The sequence below is a fragment of the Perissodus microlepis genome, chromosome 5 (genome assembly GCF_051167445.1).
Source record: "Perissodus microlepis isolate ML-2025 ecotype Zambia chromosome 5, ASM5116744v1, whole genome shotgun sequence".
Lineage (NCBI taxonomy): Eukaryota > Metazoa > Chordata > Actinopteri > Cichliformes > Cichlidae > Perissodus > Perissodus microlepis.
The window spans coordinates 9563360-9588117 of NC_140465.1; the positions used below are offsets into that span (position 1 = coordinate 9563360).

At 40.9% G+C, this 24758-nt stretch overlaps 3 protein-coding genes across 3 annotated transcripts; 1 reads left to right on the forward strand and 2 right to left on the reverse strand.

The window, feature by feature from the left end:
• Nucleotides 1-336: 336 nt before the first annotated feature.
• Nucleotides 337-6996, forward strand: LOC146386565 (netrin-4). The gene is made up of 10 exons (XM_084927718.1): nt 337-906; nt 1422-1912; nt 1989-2309; nt 2555-2681; nt 3161-3349; nt 3515-3731; nt 3815-3942; nt 4035-4103; nt 4218-4388; nt 5175-6996. Exons 1-10 carry the CDS (start codon nt 828-830, stop codon nt 5309-5311), a joined length of 1929 nt encoding a protein of 642 aa, XP_084783844.1. The 5' UTR covers nt 337-827; the 3' UTR covers nt 5312-6996.
• On the reverse strand, nt 6388-9822 carry chchd4a (coiled-coil-helix-coiled-coil-helix domain containing 4a). The gene is made up of 3 exons (XM_084927719.1): nt 9625-9822; nt 9017-9115; nt 6388-7485 (listed from the first exon to the last, which is right to left on the reverse strand). The coding sequence occupies exons 1-3, from the start codon at nt 9644-9646 to the stop codon at nt 7154-7156; spliced, it is 453 nt and encodes a 150-aa protein (XP_084783845.1). The 5' UTR covers nt 9647-9822; the 3' UTR covers nt 6388-7153.
• Nucleotides 9823-17700: 7878 nt separating this feature from the next.
• Nucleotides 17701-22258, reverse strand: LOC146386567 (protein transport protein Sec61 subunit alpha-like 1). The gene is made up of 12 exons (XM_084927720.1): nt 22030-22258; nt 21128-21195; nt 20926-20991; nt 20753-20831; nt 20437-20568; nt 20158-20267; nt 19888-20041; nt 19624-19784; nt 19345-19542; nt 19028-19219; nt 18859-18935; nt 17701-18767 (listed from the first exon to the last, which is right to left on the reverse strand). The coding sequence occupies exons 1-12, from the start codon at nt 22034-22036 to the stop codon at nt 18581-18583; spliced, it is 1431 nt and encodes a 476-aa protein (XP_084783846.1). The 5' UTR covers nt 22037-22258; the 3' UTR covers nt 17701-18580.
• Between the last annotated feature and the right edge of the window lie 2500 nt (nt 22259-24758).

Below are 24758 nucleotides of genomic sequence, written 5' to 3' on the forward strand. Positions count from 1 at the left end.
TAATGTCCATCAAGCTGCAAATAACTGCACGAAGGAGTATTCTTGGCTCCCCACTCGGATTTCTTCCCGCTACAGACTTCAAAGAGCATTATGACTTGGAATTAATGCTACTGAAAAACAAAGGGGCAGAAGCAGATAAAGTAATTAAATAGCCCTATTAAGGTTAGTGAGGGGACCTGGTTTAGCTCGTGTGTGAGACTGACTGACATTGAAATCGCACGTCCCTTCCCTAGAGCGCACGACGCACCACAATGTGGATAAAAGATTGGCAGATTGAAGTAAAATAGGGGTGTTTTATTTGTGTGTGCGTGTGGGTGGGTGGGTGGGTGGAGGAGATCCATAAATAGAGCCCACACTCCTCTCTGTGCATAAATGCATGGAGCTTTGGACTTGGGCGGTGCACACAGATGTCGCGTTGGATGGATATTCGTGGAAATGTTTACTTGAGTTTATTTGCATTTTAGTTGGAGCAGTATGGAGGACATGAAAGGTCTATCACGTGCAAATTAGCAATATTTCGTTTTAAATTCGCTGCCGAAAGACTGAATCCTCATTTGGTGCACCTGAAACGCACAGTCCGCATCTGTTCGAGAGAGCCGTCCCTGACGATGAACTGAGCCTCAGACGTCTGGAAGGACATCGAGGGGGAAAAAAATTACTTACTCTTGGATTTATCTGGACACTTTGCGCATTGCGTAATTAGCCAAAGAAATGAGCTGGACAGTTAATTAGGGCACACATTATGTTGGGACCCACCTCTGCGGGGAAGCGTGTGACGCACCGTGCATGTTGTAAACACAGCAGGAACGAGGACAACGCTGTCTAATATGCTCGGGACATCTCGACATCTGATGCTGGTGGCTCTCGGTTGGCTATTTTTGGTTGTGATGCGCGGCAGCGAAGCAGGTGAGGCGCATCATCCGTTTGCAGTGATGCTCTTATTTCTAAAAAAATAAATAAATAAAAAATCAGCAGCGACCGTGTGCCCTCTATTTCGGGTTATGTTTTAAGTTACCGAGTTATTGTAAAGAACGTAAATTTCTATGACACTGAAGAACTCGCTGTGTTTTTAGATCTTGTCCCAAACGTAAAGCAAAAGTTACGCTCGCTCCTGATGCATTTGATAGTCTGACAGCTTTGTGTCCTTCCATTACATGTAACCCGAGTCTTAACGCTGTCCAGTCGGGAGGGCAGGACAGGATTCTGTGACAGCACAGCGGTCAGGCAAATTAAATATTCATGGTAAAACGTAATGAGCAGCACTTTGGCTTTGTCCGCAATGCCATGTGTTGGAAAATGCACTGGCAGCACGGACATCGCCAGATCAAAAGAACGATCTGTATTGCTCAGTCATGGAATAAACATTTTCCACTACTGTCTGTCTCACACTCTCACTGACTCTCATTCACCCTCTGCCTCAGTTTCTAGTTGCCTGGACCGTGCCTGTAGTCCACCCATAGGAAACCTGGCAAGTGGCAGGACCCTGTTCACCCTCTCGAACTGCTGTGGGAACAGCACATCCCAGCATCCTCTGTGTCCCCAACCTTCTGTCAGTCCTCAGGCCTGCTCTCAGGATCCTCACCCAGCTCTTCACATGACTGATGACCCTTTCTTGCATCCAGATACCTGGTGGGCATCAGGTGGAGGTAGAACCATGCGGGGGCAGCAGGATGAGATACGTTTAGACCTGGAAACAAAATTCTATCTTACTCACTTGGTTTTGGTGTTCAAGTCACCGCGGCCTGCTGCCATGGCCATTGAACGCTCAGTGGACTTTGGAAAGACGTGGGAAGCTTTAAAGGTTTTTGCGTATAATTGCAGCTTAGAATTCAGTTTGCCTGATGATTTTGATCAGCCAGGGTCACCGTGTACATCCCGCTATACTGATGCTGCACCCTGCACGGGTGGAGAGGTAGAGGATATTTGGATATAATGCATTGTGCAAATGTTTCATTCAGTGCAGTTTAAAGCTATGTTTCTCCTTCTAGGTCATATTACGTACTCTAAACCCCAGCAGTGCTATGACACTCGACCCCTACAGTCCAGAGGCCCTCTCTCACCTGACCATCACAAATCTCCGTGTCAGACTGCTAAAATCCCAGACCTGTAGCCCAGCTCTGACCCTCCCAGGACGCTGGACAAGCTTCACATCCTCAGTCCACACCCCCCCGTCCAGTTCAGAAAACTCTGCTTCAGCACCTTATGCTATTTATACTTTACTGGCAAAAGGCACCTGCCTGTGCCATGGACATGCTGAGTATTGTGTACCACACAACAATGGAAACAAGGAAACAGAGGACAGTAACATGGTGAGCATTTTATCCTGCATGTATGTATGCTTGTATCAAAAGGAAAAGATAAAACACTGAAGTGAAAAAGGTACAAAAATAATTAATTACACACTCAGAATATTGGTTTAAAGAGATTAGATTAGGTCACAGTTAAAGGTCCTTTAAATTTACACTTTACATTAACAGCCTTGACATATTTTATGGTTCTTTGTACAGCAGGCATCTGCAACAAAATCAAATGTAGATGAAGATGTGTCTTCCAGGTGTTTGGTAGGTGTCTGTGTACTCACCACACAGCTGGAGATCACTGTGACAAGTGCGCCCCGCTCTACAATGATCAACCTTGGAGGCCTGCCAATGGAAGCAGTGGGGAGGCCAACTCATGCCAGAGTAAGTGACCAACAGCAGCTTTGTACAGCTGTTACGTATGTGAGATGCCGTTTTGCTGACAAAGGAAAATAACAGAGAGGAGAGAAGATTTTGAAGCATGGGGGGGAAAGATGTGAATAGTTAGAGGAGGATGTGATGGAATGCAGGTTGTCTACTAGTTGCAGAGTTGGTGGTGCAAACCCCAACTCCTCCTGGCCAAGATACTGGACCAAGCATTGCTTCAGATGGGAGGGTTGTAACATGCATGGTTATTTGTGTGTGAGTGTGAATGACTAAGACAAGAAGCAATCGTGTTCACTTGCCTAAAAAAATTAATGCAGTCCAAACCTTTTAAATTAAATACACAGTTGAGTGTATTTAATTTAATTTTAAAATTTAATTTAATTTTAAATTGGACCATTCTAAGTGTGTTACCTGTTCACTTTCTCTCATCTCTCTCATCCTGATCGCTGTGACATCACACATCCTCACAACCAAAGAGTGTGAGTGCCATGGTCACGCAGCTACCTGCCACTTCTCTCAGCGGGCATGGCTTTCCTCTGGCAGACTCAGTGGGGGTGTGTGTGAGGACTGCCAGCACAACACAGCGGGGCGTAGATGCCATCGCTGTCGCTATGGCTACCACCGCCGCCCATCCCTGCCCCTCAGCTCCCCCCACACGTGCACACGTAAGAGTCAAAAGGCAGAGGGGTGTTTTACTGTGGCATCTGACATGTCTATAGCTGTTATTAGTAAAAGAGATTCAACATTGGGGAAGCTTACAAATGCTATAGCTCCATCTGCTGGCACTTTTCTAACTGTTTTAATTAACTTAATTAACTTTTGTCACTCAGGCTGCTGGTGTGATCCTCAGGGTTCTTTCCCTTCTCCACCTGGAAAGGAGGAACCCTGGTGCCACCCTAGGAGTGGCCAGTGCCACTGTAAATCTGGTGTAGGGGGCACAAGCTGCAGCCACTGTCTACCTGGCTACTGGGGCTTTGGAGGGGAGGGATGCAAACCTTGCACATGCCCCCACCAATGTGATCCATTCACTGGCCAGTGTCTCCACAGGTAGATATTTTTCACTTATCAGACTAAATTTAATGAATGATGAGTAATTGGTAATAATCACATGCTTTATTCCACTTTTACAGCTACACAAATAAGCAAATGTTAAATGTGCCCATTGGTGGGAAAATACCTGATTTGGATCATTTTTTGCCAACTGAAGAAGAAGCACACTTGTCTCAGGAGCTCACAGTCTCTGCTCTGCATTACACAGGTGATGTTAATCTGCATTATGATGAATAATGCTGGTTCAACCATTTTTCTCCTATGTAAATATACAGAGCATAACTCTGTTTCTATACACAGGGAAGTGTAGCTGTAAAGAGAAAAAGCTGAGAAGTGCGTCTGAGCTCTGCAAGACCAAACATGATTATGGTAAGCAACAAAAGGTCCAGCCTTCACTTGATTAAAAAAACATTACATACATCTACAGTTTGGTTTAAGGTTCAGAATGATCTCTCTGTTTTCTTTCTTTGTGGCCTGTTACAGTCATCAAAGCCAATGTGTTGTCTGCTCATGACAAAGGCAGCCATGCCGAAGTTCACGTCAAAGTTCGCAAGGTCCTTCGATCAGGTCAGGTGGCGCTGCGCTTAGGAACCGCCAGCATCTATCCTCTGTCCTGGACCAGCCGTGGCTGCACATGCCCCATATTAAACCCAGGTAAAAAATGTTTCAAGCAAATCTTAAAAGGCATCTGCAAAACCAACTATTATCCCCCATCAATAACAGTAAAGCAGGGATGTTAAACCTAGAAGACTCCAATACTTATACCAATACTAAGAATATGACTTATTGATATATAGAATCCAATTATGCTATTTGGTGATTAGACTCTGATGCCCCAATAACAGCAGAATGAAATCCCAGTAGTGATAGCCATTAGGGCAGGACGCCCAGAAGTCTAGACACTGATAGTGGTGGTGACGAAATGATGGAGGCTTGGATGAAGGGACTTGTGTGAGGCAGAGATGGCGAGGAGGTGGGTTGCACGAAGGAGTCCAGAAGGGAAAATGAAAGATTTAAAGTACACAGAGGGGAGGCTGACTGGTTTGAAGAAAGATGACTGGACTACAGCAACGATGTCAGCATTGAGTTTCACAGCGGTAGGAAGTGGAAATGGTGTAATGAATATACAGATGTTCCTTATTATGCATAAGCTTCATAAACAATTACATGACAGATAATCTACCATTTATCACAATCTAATAAACATTTTATAAAAATGGTTTTGTTTTTTTACATTTTTAAACAAATAAATAAAATTGGCCAATTAATTAACGAAAACATTCTGCTTTATAATTACCATCTGGGCAATTCAAGCCCAAACTGTCATGCTGACAGATTTCTTTCATATGTGGCCCACTGAGTTTGAGATCCCTGCAATAAAAATACTCACGTTTTAGACTGAATCCATATACAGTATCTTTATATTTTTCTCTCTCGCAGGTATGGAGTACCTGCTTGCAGGCAAAGAGGAGCGTGGAACGGGCCGTTTGCTCGTCACTATGCAGAGCGTCGTAGTTCCATGGACACCTCGTGTAGGTCTGATTGTATCAAACAGCCTGAGAAATGGATGCCGCTGATCCATACGATCTAAATATGAGGAGGAATGCAATCCAGAAGGATTCTACAAGATACTCATGAGTGAGTGACCAATTCAGATAGTGGACTGAAAATCCAGGAGTCAAACTTGTCCAGCTCGTTGAGGCTTCATAACTGAAGAGAAGCATCCAACATGTGCATAAGAGAGTGAATGGATGTTAAAGTGGTCTGACGTAAGGTGCTGTACTTGATGTTAAAGACCTAATTTGTATAAATAGTTGATTTTATTTTTGCTTGTTTTTTCCCCTTATAGTCAGATTCATTTTGGATCTGGATAGCTACTGCAAAAATACTTTGATTTGTTAAGCTAACAAATCTTCCTGTAATACTACATCTCCTTTTATTTAATTAGCAGAAAACCAAGTGTGAAATACTGCAATTAACATATAAACATCAGGCACGTCATCAGCTACACCTGCTCATATAGAAAATATTTCATCAGCCAATCATGTGGCTTGGACTCTGTGAACTTAGATATGCAGATAGATATGCAGGAAGACCTGCTGCAGTTTAAGCATAGCAGAGAGGAAGGTGGTTTTAGTGACTCTGAACATGAGCCAGGTGTGCTGATCTGACGTGAACCCATGGATCTATAATTCAGGGGTGTACTGTGTGGGGGGCTGATTATTGATATCTTTTAGTTCCATTTGAGCAAAATTCAAATGCCACAGCCTACTCCAGTAATGTTGCTGACCACCTGCACCCCCTTATCGTTTCAGTTTGCTCATCTTTTAATAGCTACTTTAAGCAGGACAACAAAGTTCATATAATTTTAGCCTGCTTTCATGACAATGAGCTGAAGTAAGTGCGTCAGTGGCCTGCAGAGCCACCAGAGTGCAGCCAAATGTGAATGTTGCGCTTACCAACCTGCAACAACTGCGTAAAACTATGAAGTCAATAAAAAACGCAAAACTCTGGGACACTGCCAGCACCTTGTTAAATCTGAGCATTGAAGAACGAGCACAGTCGACTGTCTAATAAATATAAATGTTTATCCTACAAGAAACTGGGACACTGCCCTCTCTCTTTAGAATGAAAGTAAAATGGAGATTGAAAATGTCAGGCAATCATTTTAATCTGGAAAAACCACGAGTGGTGACCACAGCATTCAACTGAAGACTCGTGATTGCATTAACATGACAAAAACATTAATGCATTCACAGGTGAATGTGACAGGCCAGATAGAAAACTAACAGAAGAGATGACCAAACTAACAGTTATAGATGGAGACTCAGTAGGTTTATACATGATGCCAACAAGTCAGAAACAGAACATCTAAAACAGCACAGATGCTTCAACAGCTTTCTTGTCGATTATTTCTGCTTTGGTCTCGAGTGGTGGAAAACAAGTTGAAGTGCTGAAAAACTGTCTGAGGTAAAATAAAGCTGAGCGTCACTCAAATCAAAAGATCTACCTCTGATTTCTTAGATGGACTAATATAAATGCTTAGTTATACTCCTACACAACTGACCTCGGGATACAGTTACAAATGCTGAAATTCTGACTGGCGTGAGAACAAGCAGCAAGTGATGTTTGCACTGCATAAAAATGAGCATTTTGGCTGATGTCCCTGAAGCAAATCACTTGGCCCACTGTCAATAATCAGATAACTTAATTAGGTTTTTTTCTTAAGTGTTCAGCCAATAAAGCATCTCGTATTTGTGTACACGCTCTACGTCTCTCTGAAATTCTTCTCCTGATGGCCCGTCGATTTCCTGTGAGTGTCAGAACTGTATCAATAGTCCCTCTCTGAAGGCTTGAGGAGGAGAAGAGACCAATTGGAGCTCCTTTTGGACAAGTCTCTAACGCTGACCTAATCAACTCTAGCTAGCGGTCTGGTCGTCTGTAGGTGAGGTGCTGTCAGACGAAACAGCTGAGGTGACCGCAGTAGAGTCGCTCTCGGACGTTAAGGCAGCACTGTCAGACGGGGTGGCGGACTCGTCTTTGTCGGCCTCCTGGGGATAGAGCTCGGGGTACCTCTGCATGCACTCCTGCATGTTACGGAAATGGTCGATGCACTCGGAACCCTTCACTTCTTCCTTACTGTAGTGGAAGCACGAGAAGGCCTCCTTAAACTGAGAGCCGCACGGTCCGCTGGCCATCCCGCCCAGACACGGGCAGTTCCAGTTGATGTCTCCATTTGGCAGGATGAGGCCTAAAGACACCAGAGCGTGGCAGGTTAGCGGAAAACCTTAAATGTTTAATGAAACTAAAGTAGTGCATCCTGCACTACCAAGATCACCAAGAGAGATCTGGATGTGTACCTGTTAGCGGACAGTATCACAAAAAACTGAGCCACACAGTGTCCAAGCCTACATGGTATTTTACTAATGAGTCACATACACAGTCTTGTTCATTAACTATTCATTACAAAATAACCTAAAGTAGATCTGACTGTTGCTTAATTAGTCACAGATATTTAGTGCTCAGGGAGGGTCCAATGTTGTTTATATGGGGTGGTCTTTAGAGAAAGAAACATTCCTGTGTTTACGGCATAAAGGTTTTCACAAAAGTTATCTGAGAAATTTAAAAAAAAAAGAAAAGGGGGGTACTGATAATTAATCAGTTTTTTCTTTAAAAATGAACAGTCTCTGGTTAATGTGTTTATGTGGTTTCCAGGCAACTAAACCTGGTACGAAAAATAGCACAATGACATAAACATAAATCTATTTTTAATGACAACCCAGGTTTTTCTTTCTTGTCCAACAGTTTCTTCAGTTCTTTTCAGTCACATCCATCAACCTTATAAAAATACAGTACTGTGCACAAGTCCTCAGTCACCTTCCAAATTCATTTTTTCAGCGGAGATGCAACCTACTGAAAGATGTGGAAACATACATGGAAAAACAGCATCTAAGGCAAATTTAGAGTTTGCAGAATTCTAATGAGCTTAAAAGTGAAGATTTGACTCAGACACTTTTTTCCCTTCATTAACAAATAGCTTCTTGACAGCGATCCATCCACCGAGACCACTTCTGATGAAGCTTCAGCAACAACTGAAGAGTCAGATATATCTCTCGGGTCTTGTGTCAGGTCTTTGGAATTTTTGCTATTTCTTAAGGACATGACTTTCAGATACTGTTCATTTGCTGTATAGAGGTTTTTAGGCCTGCTACTTCTTCTTTTGTCCTCCAATTGTCCAGCTTCCTTTCATTTTTTTAAAGAACATTTTTAACTCAAATGATTTATAAGTTACTGTTAAGTAGCATACAAAATAAAAGAATACAAAACCCTCTGAAAATGGTCAGGTACAAGGTCTAGACTGAAGATGAGTGTCAAAAGCTGTCAATTTCCAAAGAAAAACATTGAAACTGTGAGAACTATTGATCAAGACCACTTAAAAAAACAAAAAAAACCATTTTGTCTCCTTGGAAGGAAACTATAAAGATATGAGGGGTGGCTTAGAACTTGCACAGTATTATAATCATTAAATAAGAAGAAGCTACTATCAGCTGCACCCTTATTCACAAGAACCTGCCACAGTGGGTAGATCCTTTCACATCATAAACCCTTCCTGATGTATCGCCACAGGGATTTGTGTCTCTTCTCAGGAGATGAACCAGGGATCTTTCATTTGTCAGGCAAATGTGTAAGCCACTACACTATGGAGAGCAAACAACTGCACATCAGCAAATAAATCAAATTATTCTTTTGGAAAGCACATCTATACAGTCTGAAAGACTAACCCTGTTCCTCGTATGGATCGTTGGGGTCATCCGCTACCAGCTCAGCGTTGCTGGGTGTCTCATGGTCTTCCTTCGTCACAAAGATGATGCGATCTTTACCTTAAATGAAAACAAGGCAAAACACAAAAACGCGAGGAAATGGGTTACTGGGTCTATGACTTTCATTTATAATCTTTCATTGCTGCAACAAGTAAAGGCTTGCTGACTGAAACAACTGGCTCCACTTTGAAAATTAACTGAGAAGATTATGTGCTGACTGAAGAACAAGGACAGGTGAAAAGCTATAAGTATGACAGTGACTGGCTTTTCACCTGCTGCTTGAAACTCATGGCAGCACCAAGAGCAACACTGCTAGCTGTTTAACAGCACCGCAGTCACTGTTTTACATGCACTTTACTACAGTAATCACAGCATTAAGTCAAAAAGTACTGCAATCTGTTTGAAAGCTGTGTTGGCTATAGCAGGAGGCTGGCCGGTTTCCTGACATACTGTAACAAACAGTAAGGTCTCGCTGGGTGTAGACGTTAGCCTAGCATGGTGGTGGTGGGTCGCTCGGTGACATTGCTCAGCCATGGAAGCAAAAATGAATGAAAGAAGATAAAAATTACCTTCCTGCCTGCAGTAAGACATGTCTGCTGATGCTACGGCTCGTCGGGCCTCGTCCTCCGGGAGCAAAGTTGACTAGTGCGAGAAAGACTATTTAGCAAATTAAACGATTTCATTTGACAGGCTACCCGGCGTCCAGACGCCTGACCCGACCACACGCGGGCGCGCAGTAATGACGTCACTCAAGTGTTCCGTAAATAATAGCGTTACAAAACAAGATTTAAAAGAAAGACTAGACAACGTATAAAGGAGGGGCATCTGTGGTGTCTCGGAAACGATGGCTAGAGGACGGCAGAATTCCTCTTTCTTAGGTTAGAAAAATATAATGCAAAACTGAATACAGTTACTCGTATAAGAATAGAAGAAGTGGAACTGATAACCCGAAAATTATATCTAATTTCTGTTCATTTTATTATATAAAAAAAACTTTATACATCAAAATAGTGTGAGAGTGATGCTCTGGCTTTTCTAAACTCTTTACAAAACACTTCCAAACTTGAGCGGGAAGATAAGGAATTATGTGGCGCTCCGTTATCACTTAAAGAAATCATAGACTGTGTAAGACGGCTGAAAATAATACATCACCGGGGACAGGTGGCCTTTCATCTCATTCTATAAATTATTTGCTCCCCAGTGAGCTCCCTTTTTTTATTGCAACGGTTTAATGAACGCATATCAGTTGGTGCATAACCAGTGTTGGGACTAACGCGTTATTAAGTAACGCGTTACAGTAACTACGTTATTATTGTGGTAACGAGCACGGTAACTAGTTATTATGCCAAAATCAGGAACGCGTTACTCGTTACTGGGATTTAGATAGGCTCGTTATTCGTTACTTCGTGTGGTGGCTATCGCGGAGCTTCCACAGATTCAGTAACATTAGCAAGTGGTGGAAGCCAGCAGGTGGAGGAGGGAAAGGGGAGGCAAGAGGAGAGACCCGAAGCGGCCGCCCGTCCGAGTGTCAGGTGAACTGAACTTCAGGTAAGAAGTTATGACCTGCAGTCTATCTGGGTCAGATATAAACCAAGTTTAGGTGGAGTTTATTTTCGTTGTGCTGACTTTTTCGTACTGCGTGCTAGCTAGCATGACGGGGTTTCTATACAGCTGGGTGGTGCTATGTTACTGATGTTGAACTTTATTTTGTTCATACGGTTAATTATTAGAGTTGCCAACAGTTCCCTAAAAAACGGAATCGTCTGTTATTCAGAGAAATTATTACGCGTTTCGTATTTAGGTGAAAAGGAACAGTTTGTCCCGTAATTCAGCTACAATGAAAAAGACACAAAGCTGGAGTTATTCTGTGTCTTTGCTGCACAGCTGCCTCTTCTTCTCTCATTCTCTCCCCTCCCTCTCCTGTTGCTACTTTAATCATGAAACTGATCAATGATCAGCTGATCAGTTCTCTTGTTTATTCATCGTCCACTTTGCGCCAGAAAGAGGAAACCACCGGATGTCGCGTTAAACAACAGCAGCACGTTTGATCAGCTGTTGTTAGAATTTATTTAATATTACTTTCTAGTATCAGCTGATGTTTGCTGGAGCCACAGCTGTAAAGCTGCTGGTCATGATATCGGTTTGGATATGTGGTGAGAGGGAAACATGAAGATGAAACCAGGAGATGTCCTTACTGAATCATCAGAGCTGAACAGGTGATGGAGAAACAGCTTTACCTTTTAGGTGACATGAATGAGTTGAAGGGAAGTTATGAACTGTTTCTGAGAGACAAATAACACCAGGATCCTTTTCTAAGTAGCTGACAGCTGGTAACTGTGCAGGGGCGGATCTAGCAAAGTGTTGCCAGGGGGCCAGGTAGGGCATTAACAGGGAAAGGGGGGCACAAAGAAATACTTTCTTATTCTCATTTAAAATGTCTAGCTTTTAATAAATAATTATCTGAGTCTTACAACAAACAATTGATTGATTGATACATATATACCATCAGAACAGTGTACATCACTGTCACAACAGTGTTTGTTTTCATTCAAAGGCTTTATGATTTTTGCTACAATCTAGTCAAAATGCCTGGGCTGATTTTTTGTCCCAGTCCAGCCCTGTATGCAGCTCATCTGCAGTCTGGTGTTACCTACATATTCCCATTCGGAAGGCAGAATTTCTGAGTTCTGAGTACAATCAAAAGCACCAAGACTGCAGTTTTTGTGTTGGATGTAAAAAGCGCACATGACGCTGTAACGTAGGCTAGAATCATGGCGGCGGTGAACGACGGTCCAGGCGTGGGATTTCTCTCGTGGAAATATGCACATTATTTTTTCCTTTGGTAGGTGGCACAGTGCACTTGTGGCAAGTAAGCAAGCTAGAACACTGGCACTCTTGCTGGGTATCCAGTTAGCAACACATTAACAAGAGAAGTCTGAGTAAAACCAAAGTTACTTTCCCTAGTAACTAGTTACTTTGAAAGTAACGAGTAACTTGAAGTAACTGAGTTACTTTTGATGGAAGTAACTAGTAATGTAACTAAGTTACTAATTTAAAGTAACTTACCCAACACTGTGCATAACCCTGGAGTATGACTCAAGGAGTGTTTACTCTAATTCCCAAACCTAAAAAAAGATTTGCGTTTAATTGACAGCTGGTGTCCGATGCGCTTATCAAATAATGATTACCAAACTTTGGCTCTTGACTTTGGACAGAAAATCACATTGGTAATCATTATTTGATAAGCGCATTGGACAGCTGGTGTCCGATGCGCTTATCAAATAATGATTACAAAATTTTGGCTCTTGACTTTGGACATAAAATCACATTGGTATTATAACCAATAACTGATGAAGAGCAACCTGGCTTTTTACCTAACAAACATATTTCCAGTAATATCAGACTTGCCTTGGATCTGTTGGATTACTCATACTTCCAGATAATTGCTATATTCTGTTTTTAAATTTTTAGATAGGCCTTTGACACAGGTATACACCAGTTTTTACACCATTTATTTAAAAAGCATGGTCTTGGAGACTTTTTTTGCAATGCGGTTAGAGTGTTATGTAACAATGCCAACTGCTGTATTACAGTTAATATGATGTGTAATTTGGCACCAGACATCATAATTTCATTCAATTTGATTTCATCATAACTTTTTCTTCTTGTTGCTCAGCTACTGTGGTCTCATATAAAATCTAGCAACTTACAGGGCATTTATATCACTAAAATGACAATTTTCATTAGTCAGCTTGCTAATAACACAACATTGTTTTTGTTTTTTTGTTTTTTTAAATATAACTCACAGATTTCTTTTGTTAAAATCATTGTCTAAAGCTTCTGGTCTTTTTCTTAAGCTTAAAAAAATATGACTTAGGACGAAGGATTGTAATACTGACTCTATCTCACATATCCCTGTGAAAAATTTAATATTGAACTTAATTAATCACAGCAATGTTTCAATAACTTCAAGCCCATAACAGAAAAAGTTAAAATTAAAAAAATTTAAAAAAAGAAGAAGATTAAACTCATGGTTTCTACAAGATTAGTCATTAAAAGGATGAATTTTGCTTTCAAAGGCTGAATCTCAAGACTAACATTCATCGCAAAATCTCTGCATGTTGACCCTTGTATATGTAAAACTACAGATAGAGCTCTGTTAGATTTTGGATGGAAGAACCAAATTCATTTTCTGAAAAAGGCTGATAACTTAAAGATTCCAACTTCCTTATGGAATTATAGTCCACATTATGCATTTTCATTGGTAAGTGGGGCCTTAATTTTTTGGGTCTGCAATTACAAAATTTTAACTTAAATATCTCTTAAATATATGCTATTATACAGAGAAACATTTATGAATGGGGGTATAAAGGGGACACTTACAAGTAAGAGTCAGCTTGATCCCTCTGGGCTCTATCCTGGCCATTTGTGGCCACTTCACTTTTCTTTTTTCAACCATTTTCGTTCTGTTAATGCAAATGGAATGAAACTTTCCAAAGGTGTGTATTTTTTTCAGATTTTTTAATTTTCAACATCAGCTCCTTAATAATATCAATAATATTCACTATACACCAAATTGTTCCTCTTGACTATCGTGGCCATTTTTGGCCAATTGAACCCCATTATAACCACCTTTTTTGATTCCTTGTTATTGACAGTACTATATCATGCGATTTAGGTAAAACTGCTTTCATTCTAAACTCAACACATGAAAATTGTAGTTTTTAATGTTTTTTACCAAATTACATCATTTACCCATTTTTGGCCAAGCAAGCAATTTCATGTAATATTCTGAGTTTCTAGTAGTGGCCTTTGATGGCTTACCACACTCCAATGGACCAAAATAATGAAACAATTTTGACATAGGTTTGATCTTAAGGATCTAATAGTTTGTGTTTGTGCATGACATTGCAGCACAAACATGTATTTGCAAGATAGACTGGAATAAATAATGACGCATCAAACATTACATAGGCTGCAGTGAATTTCTGTGGATGCTATTGAGCTTTGAGCTTCCCAGTCAAATTTAGCTTTGAAGCACCTGTTAAAAGCACTTTTACTCTTGTATTTTTCATAAAAAGAGACCATACCCAAAAAATTAACTCTTGAAACAAAAACAAAAACAAAAAAAAACCCCAATCACAGGACATTTTGCAGAGTTCAAACCTGCAGCTGCAGCGCAAACAACAACAAACACTGTTTGTAAACGTGTCCTGGAATTTATGCAGGTGCAGACAGTGCTACTGCTGTAAGTAAGCCTAACAGCTTCCAGATCATTTATTCTGGCAATATGGCAAGAAGGTCATCACTACTTCAAGCACTTTCTGTATGATCTGGTCAGAGAGCAAGGACAGCAAGAAGTCCTCTGCCCTTGAAGAAAAGACATCAGCCCAAGATGAAGTAAGTTCCTCTCCAGAAGATGAGGGGACAATCTCCAAAGAGGCTGACTGTATCACCACTGATGTTGAGTACTAGCCATTGCCTGGATCCTCTTCTTTGGGGGAGGATTGGGGTTGGGGGGCATGGAGGTGGAGGCCGAGCAGCTGATGGAAAAGAACATAGGAGCATTTTCTGAGACCGAGGAGCCTTTGACTGAGTGGATCACTCATGAAAGGAAAACGATGTGGGTCCCACTACTGAAGAGAGACTGCTCTACAATCCAGTACCCACTGGTATCAAACCAGGGCTCACCCTGTATGCAGTTTCCTGCATTAGCAGCCTGAGATCTACTTTTGACTTTTTTATAACAAAGGAGATCTTTTAGCTCCTGTGCACCCTTACAAACCTGCACGGGAGGTGAAGGTGTGAGGATTGGAGGATTATAGATGAAGTAGAGATAAAGCCTACACCAGAATAAAGCAATACATAGCATGTTGGATGACAACGCTGGAAGTTCTCAGGAAGTAAAAAAAGGCATGGGGTTCAGACTCCAACTGACGGAGGAGCTCCGAGGACAACGTCTTTCCTTTGGTCACCTTGGCAGAGGAACCCCTCAGATGAAAACTGGCACAGGGGAAACAACCCAGAGCTTCCTCCCCAGCTCCTCCAGTTGCAACAGAGGAAGATTTTGTTGTCTGTCTTTGGCTTCACCAAAACTACCACGGCGATATCCCACATGCCAAAGCAACGGAGGAATGTTCTTCTTTTGACAGCAACACACAAGGAATCAGCAGTCAGTGATGGGGAATAAAGGATGCGCGAAAGCAAGAAGCAATCCTGGACTACAATAGGCACAAATATTGCTTGGATAACTTGGAGAGGATGTTGGCACCTCGAGTTGTAGAAGGAAAACTAACTGATGGCTGATGGCTTTTTCTCCAGTCTCCTGGATGTCTTGGGATATGATGCCTTTGTCCCGCCGGAAACAACTTTACTGAAGTGGGGGAGTCCTCTACAACCTACAAATGAAGAGTGATCCTGGGAGAGCTGGGACACATGCTGGTGACCTCAACAACTGCAGGACACCCTTCTCCTTAATTCTCAGCCACTTCTGCCATTGATCTCAAGATACAGTAGTCTGACCCAGAGTGTGACCCACACCCCACCAACGAAATGAGAAGAAGGTGCAAAAGGTGCACCTCCAGGATTGGAACAGCAGCCCTTTGCACCAGGTGTAGAAAGTGTGCCTACAAAGACCACTCTAATGTGGTTAGTACATCCTGCTGCTAATGAGGATGCACACAGAAGCACACACTGGAATATAAATTTTGATCATTTTATTGGTCATTTCAGTGGTTATTTGGTCATTAAATTGCCTTTCTGGCCACTAACACACCATTTGTGATTTTCTTTTTGGCCATTAATTTAACCCCCACCGCCCCACCCCCTAAAAAAAAGTAAAAATAAATCATTGTTACTGTTACTGACCTGCAATGATGATAAAAAGAAATATTGGGTTTCATCATTCATGTGCTAAAAATGTGAACTTTATTACTATTACTATACTTTATTACTATTTTTTACTATAATAATACATAATCTGACTGGTATTCAAAGGGTATAATATCTGAATTTGAATTATATTTTGGTTTTCATGACTAGGACTGGTGCTAATTTAAAAAATCAAGTCAACGAAAGTAGAAAAATGTTTTAATATATTAATTTTATAGTATTTTGTAAACATCAACAGGGGGTGGCCATATTTGGCCACGAGCAAGCTGAGAGGGAGTTTTTTTGTTTTTCTGTCACTGCACAAAAAAACGAAGATGCATAAAACTCATTGATACTTTTAATTATTGCTACACATCTAACCTCCATCATGATTAGAAAATAAATCAGTTTGCATGTATTATTTAGGAAAAAAATGGGGATTTTATCCCTATTTAAATCATTAAAATTATGTGATTTAACTGGTATTTAAAGGGTTAAAATTCTGGATTTGATTAAAATTTTGGTCTTGATGAACAGCACTGATGCAAATCAAAAAATCAAGTCAAAAAAAGTGGAAATTTTTCTTAGTATATATGAATTTTATAGCATTTTGTAAACATAAACAGGGGGTGGCCATATTTGGCCACGAACAAGCTGAGAGGGAGTTTTTTTGTTTTTCTGTTACTGCACAAAAAAACAAAGATGCATAAAACTCATTGATACTTTTAATTATTGCTATACATCTAACCTCCATCATGGTTAGAAAATAAATCAGATGGCATGTTTTATTTGGAAAAAAATCGGGGTTTTATGATTTTTTCCATTTATGAGTTCCTAGGATTATGTGATCTAACTGATATTTAAAGGGTTAAAATTCTGAATTTGAATGAAATTTTGATTTTCATGAACAGCACTGATGCTAATCTAAGAAATCAAGTCAAAAAAAGTGGAAATTTTTCTTAATATATATGAATTTTATAGCATTTTGTAAATGTAAACAAGGGGTGGCCATTTTTGGCCACGAACAAGCTGAGAGGGAGTTTTTATGTTTTTGCTCTCCCTGCACAAAAATAACAATGCATTATAATCAATGTTGATGTGAATCAATTACATGCCCCAGACTCTACTATTAATAATACAAGAAATTTCAGTAGCAATGCAATTATATAAAATTGTGAGATTTGAGGTTGTCTTCCAGCTAGTGCAGTGGACAAACTGGTGTTTAAAGGGTTAAAAATTTAAAAAGTAATAATTATTTTATATTTATGAAAAGAACTGAAGTTAGTTAAAAGCTTTATGCAGAAAAAATGGCAAAAAAACAAAATAAAAATTACAGACCTAATCTTTTGGTGGCCACGAACAAGCTGAAATGGTAGTGATTTTGAACAAGCCCAGAGGGTTAAAAGTATTTGTGTTCAGCTGAGGACTCCCTGCACCTCTGTGGGTTTTACCTGTGGGTTTCACTTTCCTCCCACAGTCCACAAACACGCTTGTTAGGGTAACTCTTGACTCTAGATTGGCTGTGGGTGTGCATACAACAGTGTGCGGCTCTCTCTCTAAGTTAGCCACATTGCCAGTTTAACTCAAATGTGGAGCAGGTATCTCAAACGACAGTGACCTCTACAGGAAGTCACAAGTTACAGCACCCGATAATGCCCTACTCTAGATATAAACTTTTAACTAAATAGTAACTCATTATCTACGTGTTGGTTGCTGTATCAATAACATGTGGTAAAAATAGTTGCTACTGTAAATAAAAACAACAACAACAAGAATCAAAACAATGTCCAAGTGTATTGGAAAACAAATCCTGTTTTTTAATAACACAATTATGTCTGTTACATAAAGTAAAAACAAAAATGAGACCCCTTTTTCCATCCCTATCAAACCCACCCTCATCCCGACCATCTCGGCAGTTTTGTGCAGCGATTCAGTCTGGGAATAAAAAGAGCATGACAACACAGACAAACACTTTCCTTTGAGGACCCAGAGACAAGAGGACAACCACTGCGCCTTACATCAGACCAGAGTGAATATAAACATAGTCCATGAGATTTAAAATCAAAGCAAAGGTAAACTGTATGAGATTACCAGAAACCTTATCAGGAGTACAAACATATCTTATCTGTACTTTCCACATCCTACTATAGGCTCCTAGAAACCTCAAAATGATTGCTAGGTGATGAACAAGATGGCTTTCTTTCAGTTCCCCCTGATATATCCAGGCACAGTGCTTTCAGCTTGAAATAAGCATCAACATGCTGTGTTAGTGTTCCTTGAACATGCTGCAATGATCAATGCCTGAGGTCAGTCAAAGACAGCACCTCAAACTTTTTTTTAAGGTCTTCTTTAGCTGATAAGACAGTCAGTGGGGATTCAGGCAGCCTGCAGAGAGATGGGTAACTGCTACTGGGACAAAAAAAAAAAAAAAAGGGAAATAAAGACACACAATACCATGCTCAACCCTGGACGTAGCCAAAAGTTTTCTCAGCACTGAAATGCAGGAGCAGTGTGGTGGAGCGCAAAGACGATGGCATAAAATTTACGTCTTCCAGCTGCAAAACAGACTGATTGTACATATTGCAACATAAAAAAAAACATTGATAGGGGTGGATTCTTTTGTGTCTGTCGCAAAAAAAAAAAAATTAGTGTTTTCTAGAAGAGCAGCGCTGACATGCTGCCAACTTCACTCTGCTCCTTCACGAAGATCTCGAAGTACTGGTAGATGATGGTCACAGCCAGCAGGATTCCTGTACCTGAGCCGATGGCACCCAGGAAGTCTGCCATGACTGAGAGCCCTCCTATACAGAGCCCACCAAATGCAGCAGCTGTGGGGATGTACCTGCAGATAGAAATTGGACAGAAATAAAGACTTAAATATGCTGCAAACATTAAACCTAAGAGCACATTTCCAAGTCTTTTTTTGTGTGTACCTGTTAAGTTCGTGCACCATGGAGGTCTCTCTGTGTCCTCTCATTACCATCTGCTGCTCCTTGAGCTGCTTCGCCACCTGAGATGCACAAAATAAAAATCGGTGGACATATTTAATACATGACTCTGACATAATGAAAACCCTACATGTTTGCACGAAGACACACTTACATCTTTGGCAGAGGATCCTGAGACCTCGATCCAGGTCTTGGAGAAGAAGGCACAGGAGCCGAGCATGAACACGATGTAGATGACGGCGTGAACGGGGTCGTCTAGAACCGAACCAAATGATTCAGGTGGAGAAAGGTAGTAGCACAGACCGCCCACTGGGTAGGCACGAGCTGGTCCTCCACTCGAAGTGTCCTAAACACAAATATTGTATTTGTACTGAATAGGGTGGAGACGAGCCATGGCTCCTCTTAATAAAGCAACATTTGAGTCGCCTGCTTCATATCTATGCTGCCATGACTTGGACTAAATGTACTTACAGACCAGGTTCCCAGGAGGTTGACCAGGAAGTTGCCACTGAAACGTGTTGAGAGCATCTGAGAAATCACATACAGATTGGAGACCAGGGCAGACTGGAGGATGATGGGGATGTTGGAGGTGTAGAACAATTTAATGGGGTAGGTGTTGTATTGGCCACGGTAGCGTGCTGACTTGATGGGCAGGTCAACCCTGAAGCCCTGATGAAGAAACATTTGATTTAATACAATGCATATTCCTCAGAGTCGAATAAAAATCAGGTGAGATAAACAGTAAGTCACCTGGAAGTATATGACCACTGCAAACACAAAGACAGTGGCGATGAGGTTCATGAGGTTGGGCAGGTTCTGCCTGTAGAAGGCTTCTCTTAGAGCACGCACTTTGTCTGTACGGGTGGCCAGCAGATGGAAAAGAGCGATGATGGCTCCCTCAAACTCAGTACCTGGGAAAGACCCACAGATTAAGTGAGTATAATACAGATACACAGAAATACCTCGCTCTGCAATCACTCAGCTTTAAAGCCTTTTGTTTCTTAGTGCCAATACCTCTGCCAGTGTTGACAGTTGTGGGGCTGAAGGCCTTCCAGACGATGGTCTCACAGATATTGGTTGCAATGAAGAGAGAAATACCAGATCCCAGGCCATAACCCTTCTGCAGCAACTCGTCCAGTAGTAAGACAATCAGACCTGCAACAAAGAGCTGGAGACAAAGGCAGGAGTTTAACACTCTTCTTGACAAATGCTCATTTTGTAGGTAGGTTAAAAAGTTTAAATCATTTTTTTCATATGGTGTTAGCAGTTGTAATTTATATTAACCTGGATGATGATGAGCAAGCATATCCCAGCACCCATCTCTGAAGGATCTCCATACATGCCAGTCATGACATACACAATAGCCTGTCCAATGGTGATGATCATTCCAAACACTGTAAAAGTACATCAAAAAATGTGAAACAGGCACAACTGACACAACTGAAATGAGAGCTGTTATGAAAGTGCAAGCATCAGAGTATCAAAGACATCTTTAAAGCTTCAAAAAGGTACATGACAGCTTCTGAAAATAGCAACTGTCTGATGAGTAATAATAACACCTACATTTCTGAGCTCCGTTGAAGAGGGCTCTGTCCTTAGGAGTGTCTCCCACCTCAATGATCTTGGCACCAGCCAGCAGCTGCATGATGAGGCCTGAGGTGACAATGGGTGAGATACCCAGCTCCATCAGAGTACCTGAAGAACACAGTCAGCGTCACAAACACAATCCCTGCAACTTTTGACCTTTGACTTACGACACGTGATAAAAGATTACGTCCTGCATGACAAGACAGTGGGATTAGATTATTTCTCCTTGGCAAAGTCACAAAGAACGCAAAATGCAAAGTTCTTTTGAAACCAATTAAATATAAGTAAACACCTCGGTTGGAGGCCAGGATTACTCTCATCCAGTAGAAGGGATCTGCTGAATCTGATGACATGATGCCAAAGAGTGGGATCTGCAAGAACAAAAAAAAGAGAAAAAAATTATGCAACAAAGCACTATGACCAAAAGCACAACCAGTAGGAAGGCTGTCACTGACAGATACCAACCTGGCAGCACACCAAAAAGATGAACAGTGTGATGGCGGTCCATAGTACTTTTTCTCTAAACTGAATCTGCAAGGTTTAAAAAAAAAAAAAAATTTAAAAAAGAGGAAAAACAGAGGAGATGATAAGCTGTTGTTCGCATTCATTCATGGTGTAAATCATCACCACTGTGTACTAATGTACTAAACTAAAGCTCAAAGCTTACCTTTCTTTCTGGTTTCTGGATTTCTGGCAGGACTGCACAGAACGGCTTGATGACCTCCAAAAATTTGACTAAAAAGAGAATGACGAGTTAAGAAATGTATATGTATTTACACCAAACAACACATCAAGCAGCTCTGCAATGAGTATCGACAACATCTGAGCTTTTGTTCCTCTTTAGCCAGATCTACTTTGATGCTACGTCATCACTAACCAGCAGCTAAACAGCTGGCAGCAAAACCAAACAAGCCAGTCTCGTCATCACACTAAAATGCAACAACGAGGATGTAGAAAGGTAAGCACAGCTGGGAGTTACTAATATTAGGTGTGTGCTCACTTTTAGACCGCTTACGGTGGAGCTGCCTAATGTTTTGTCACCTTGATCCGATCTATTAATCAATGAAACTGACTATGACAGAAAGTGATTTCACACACACGCTTCGGTTCTTTCTTTCTTTTTTTTTTTGCTCCCCAGCCGCACAGAAAGTCAAACTGGACTTAAAAGCCAGTTACATTATAAAAGTGAAGGGAAAGTAAAGACCTCTGTGCTGTACATGGTTAGTTCATTTAGCGTGATGCTAACTGGCGTTCAATCACAGAACAAGTTATCCATCATTTTCTAAGATGAAGAGTTGACACACAGCTCAAAGAGACACACAAGAGGCATCCCAGCGTGATATAAATCACTACAATGGTACTTAATCCAATCGAAAAATAACAAGGCTGTGAACCTTCTCCCGTTATGAGCTAGCTCCAAGTGCCACATAACCTGGCCAAGGTTAGCCAATTAGCTTCTCCGACGAGCGCCGAGTGCCCTTTAATGTTCGAGATTTTAAAAAGGAAAAATATAGCAGGTATTTTAGGGCACCAAAAACAAGCATATACACAAGAAAACATAACACGTACTTCCCATGGTGTCCTTAGTCCGACTCCTGCCGTGTTACTGGTATCCGTTTGAGTGCTGTGCAATTTCAGTGTGGCTCCATCAGCCGCTCCGTGAGAAAAGAGGGAGCCGTAGAGACACGTCACCAGACAAGCCGCTACCCCACGTCACTGTTCCGAGCCCAGCAGAGCCGACGCGAAGCCCTCTGCAGGCCGTCCACAGCTCGGTCTATGAAGACACGTTGCCAGAGCTGATAAACCAACAATATCAACTCGGAAAATGCGTGATTTTAATTTTTTAACATTTATATTCTAGCAGGTATATCACAAAGTCCTCCTACCCTACAGGGGGCGCCCCAACCTCCAGCGAGCGTCATTTCCTTCTTCGGTTGAGAAGACGACAAGCTGAAAGGTGCTTTGCTGCCCTCATTGGTTTCCACCAATAAATGTAGTTTCCACATAAGTTTTACTATCAGTAGTGCTTGACGTGTGTTTCAGTGCTGACGGCATTAAAAACATATTTGTATTTACCTCTTATACCGATGCCTCATAATTACAGAAATAAATCCTCCTGGTTACCCTGAACTTCTACAAGCACAGAGACCCCCAAATAGCCCCACCCCAGTGTTGCCCAGCTTAGGTATTTGAGAAGATATTTAAGATGTTCTCCTGGTAGATTTGGTATGGCCCCACTTTCCCTATTCTTCAGTATAATTAGATTTCAAAAAAGTATCATCATCAGTTTTAAGCTTTTATGCATAATAATAGACACAATAAAAATCATCACCTGGTCCTTGGCAGGCGTTAAATAAACTCAGTCTCAGACAAACCACAAAACATTACATCTTATGCCATTTCATTAGTCATTTTGTAAAAATGAATCTAAAGTTCAGAAACAGTGTGTGACAAACTAACTGCACTCTTACTGCTTAGTGCTAGGAATAGAGGGTTAAGTAGCAGCCAGCTATTAACAATCAAATCAACTGACTAATCTGATTATCATTTAATAATTATTTGAACAACAGATGTGAGAACATCTATAAATGTAGGGGTTTGGCAGTATGCTGCTCTGGATCATTCAGGTGTGTGTTAACACAATGGCAAGGAGGAAAGATATCAGCAGTGAACTGAGAGCTAATTAATTTCTACATCATACAGACCAGTTTGTTCTTAAGTGGGACGACAAGTGAAACTCCACTTTCTGTCAGTGTAAAGATCTGCAACTGCACATTAAGTCCCAGATGTATCTCAATGTAAGAAAAAGAATGGCATTTTCAGCAGTCTCTGTTTTTTCCACATGATGTGTATAATTATAGAAAAAGTTCTGGTTGTACATTGCCTAAACCTAAATTTCCATCGATCACAAGAATCATGAACATTTCCGTCATTTCCTAGGGGCTTGTGTTTGACATCCCTGCTTTAAAATATCAGTTCTCACCACTAGAGCTCAGTGTTGCTATAGCCTTGATGTAAGGTGTGTGTGTGTGGTTCATGATTTTTTTTTTAATTTCACTGTTGATTGAGTATTTAAACAACCTCCACACATAAATCCATTGATTTAGGGCTGAATTTCTGTGCGAATGTCATCACTTTGTTATACTTTGTGAAGTCTTCATTGGTATTTAATGGTGACGAGCACTGACCTGTAGATTCAAATAACAGCACAATGTCAACTGAATCTTTCAGTCGGCTGTCCGTCTGATCAGTCAGACTCTGTGGACCTGCTATAAACAATCACTTGATTTGTTTTTCAGCAGGAAATATACACACACACGCACGCACGCACGCACACACACACACACACACACACACACACAGTGGAGGGTGGCTGGGAGCCTGCTCATCTGCCCTAAGATAAAGAGATATTTGTTCATGTGGTTACATAATGACCGCAGAGCTGTGAGCTAACACTGAGGTGAGGACAAGCAAATTCCACACAGCCTCCCACCAGTCTCTGGTTTTCCCACTACTTTGAATTCTTTTAAAATCCAAATTAAATTTTTTCCTGCCAGTCATGTGGAAACTTTGATCTACTAAATACAAGTTATTACAAGTATGTGTGCATATATTTTTTGTATTACATGGGGGTTTTTTCCTATAGAAAACAACTGAATCAAAAATTCATGGAAAACAGCAGTCTAAAGACGCAATAGGAAAATTTCAAGCAAATGAAACTATAATGTCAGTCAGTAAAGGTGCGCTTCCATGGAGGATACGGTGGCTGTCTGCAGCCTTCAATTATGTATTACATGAAACCTCAAGCCACAGCAGAGAGACTCTTCCCACTGTTTTGCATTTTAAATTTGCATCTTGCCAGAGGCTCAGGTGCTCAAAGTCAAACCTATCCTCTGGGCTGGACCCAGGAGTTGGTGAAAGTAAATCTGACGAGATTTCTTCTTTGGCTAAAAGCAAAAAGCTCCCAGAAGGGCAAACAGTGCCTTGTTGAAATATGTTTTAATGCTTACAAATGAGACCTCACAAATTTCACATTAACCGACTTTTTAAATTCTGTAACAGAAATAACTATGAAGTAAATATTCAAGCCTGTCAGTGTAGTCAAACAAATTACAAGTGCTTAAACTTTATAAAACAGATAAATATGAGTTCAAGCTGAGATGTATGATAATTATTTCTAATGAAACTAAAATAGATTTTGCTGCACTTTTTTGTGGCAAAAAGAAAAATTTAGAATCAAGATGCTCTTTGGTAACATAATTATTTTGGTGGCCTAAAATGCAATACACCTCATGATG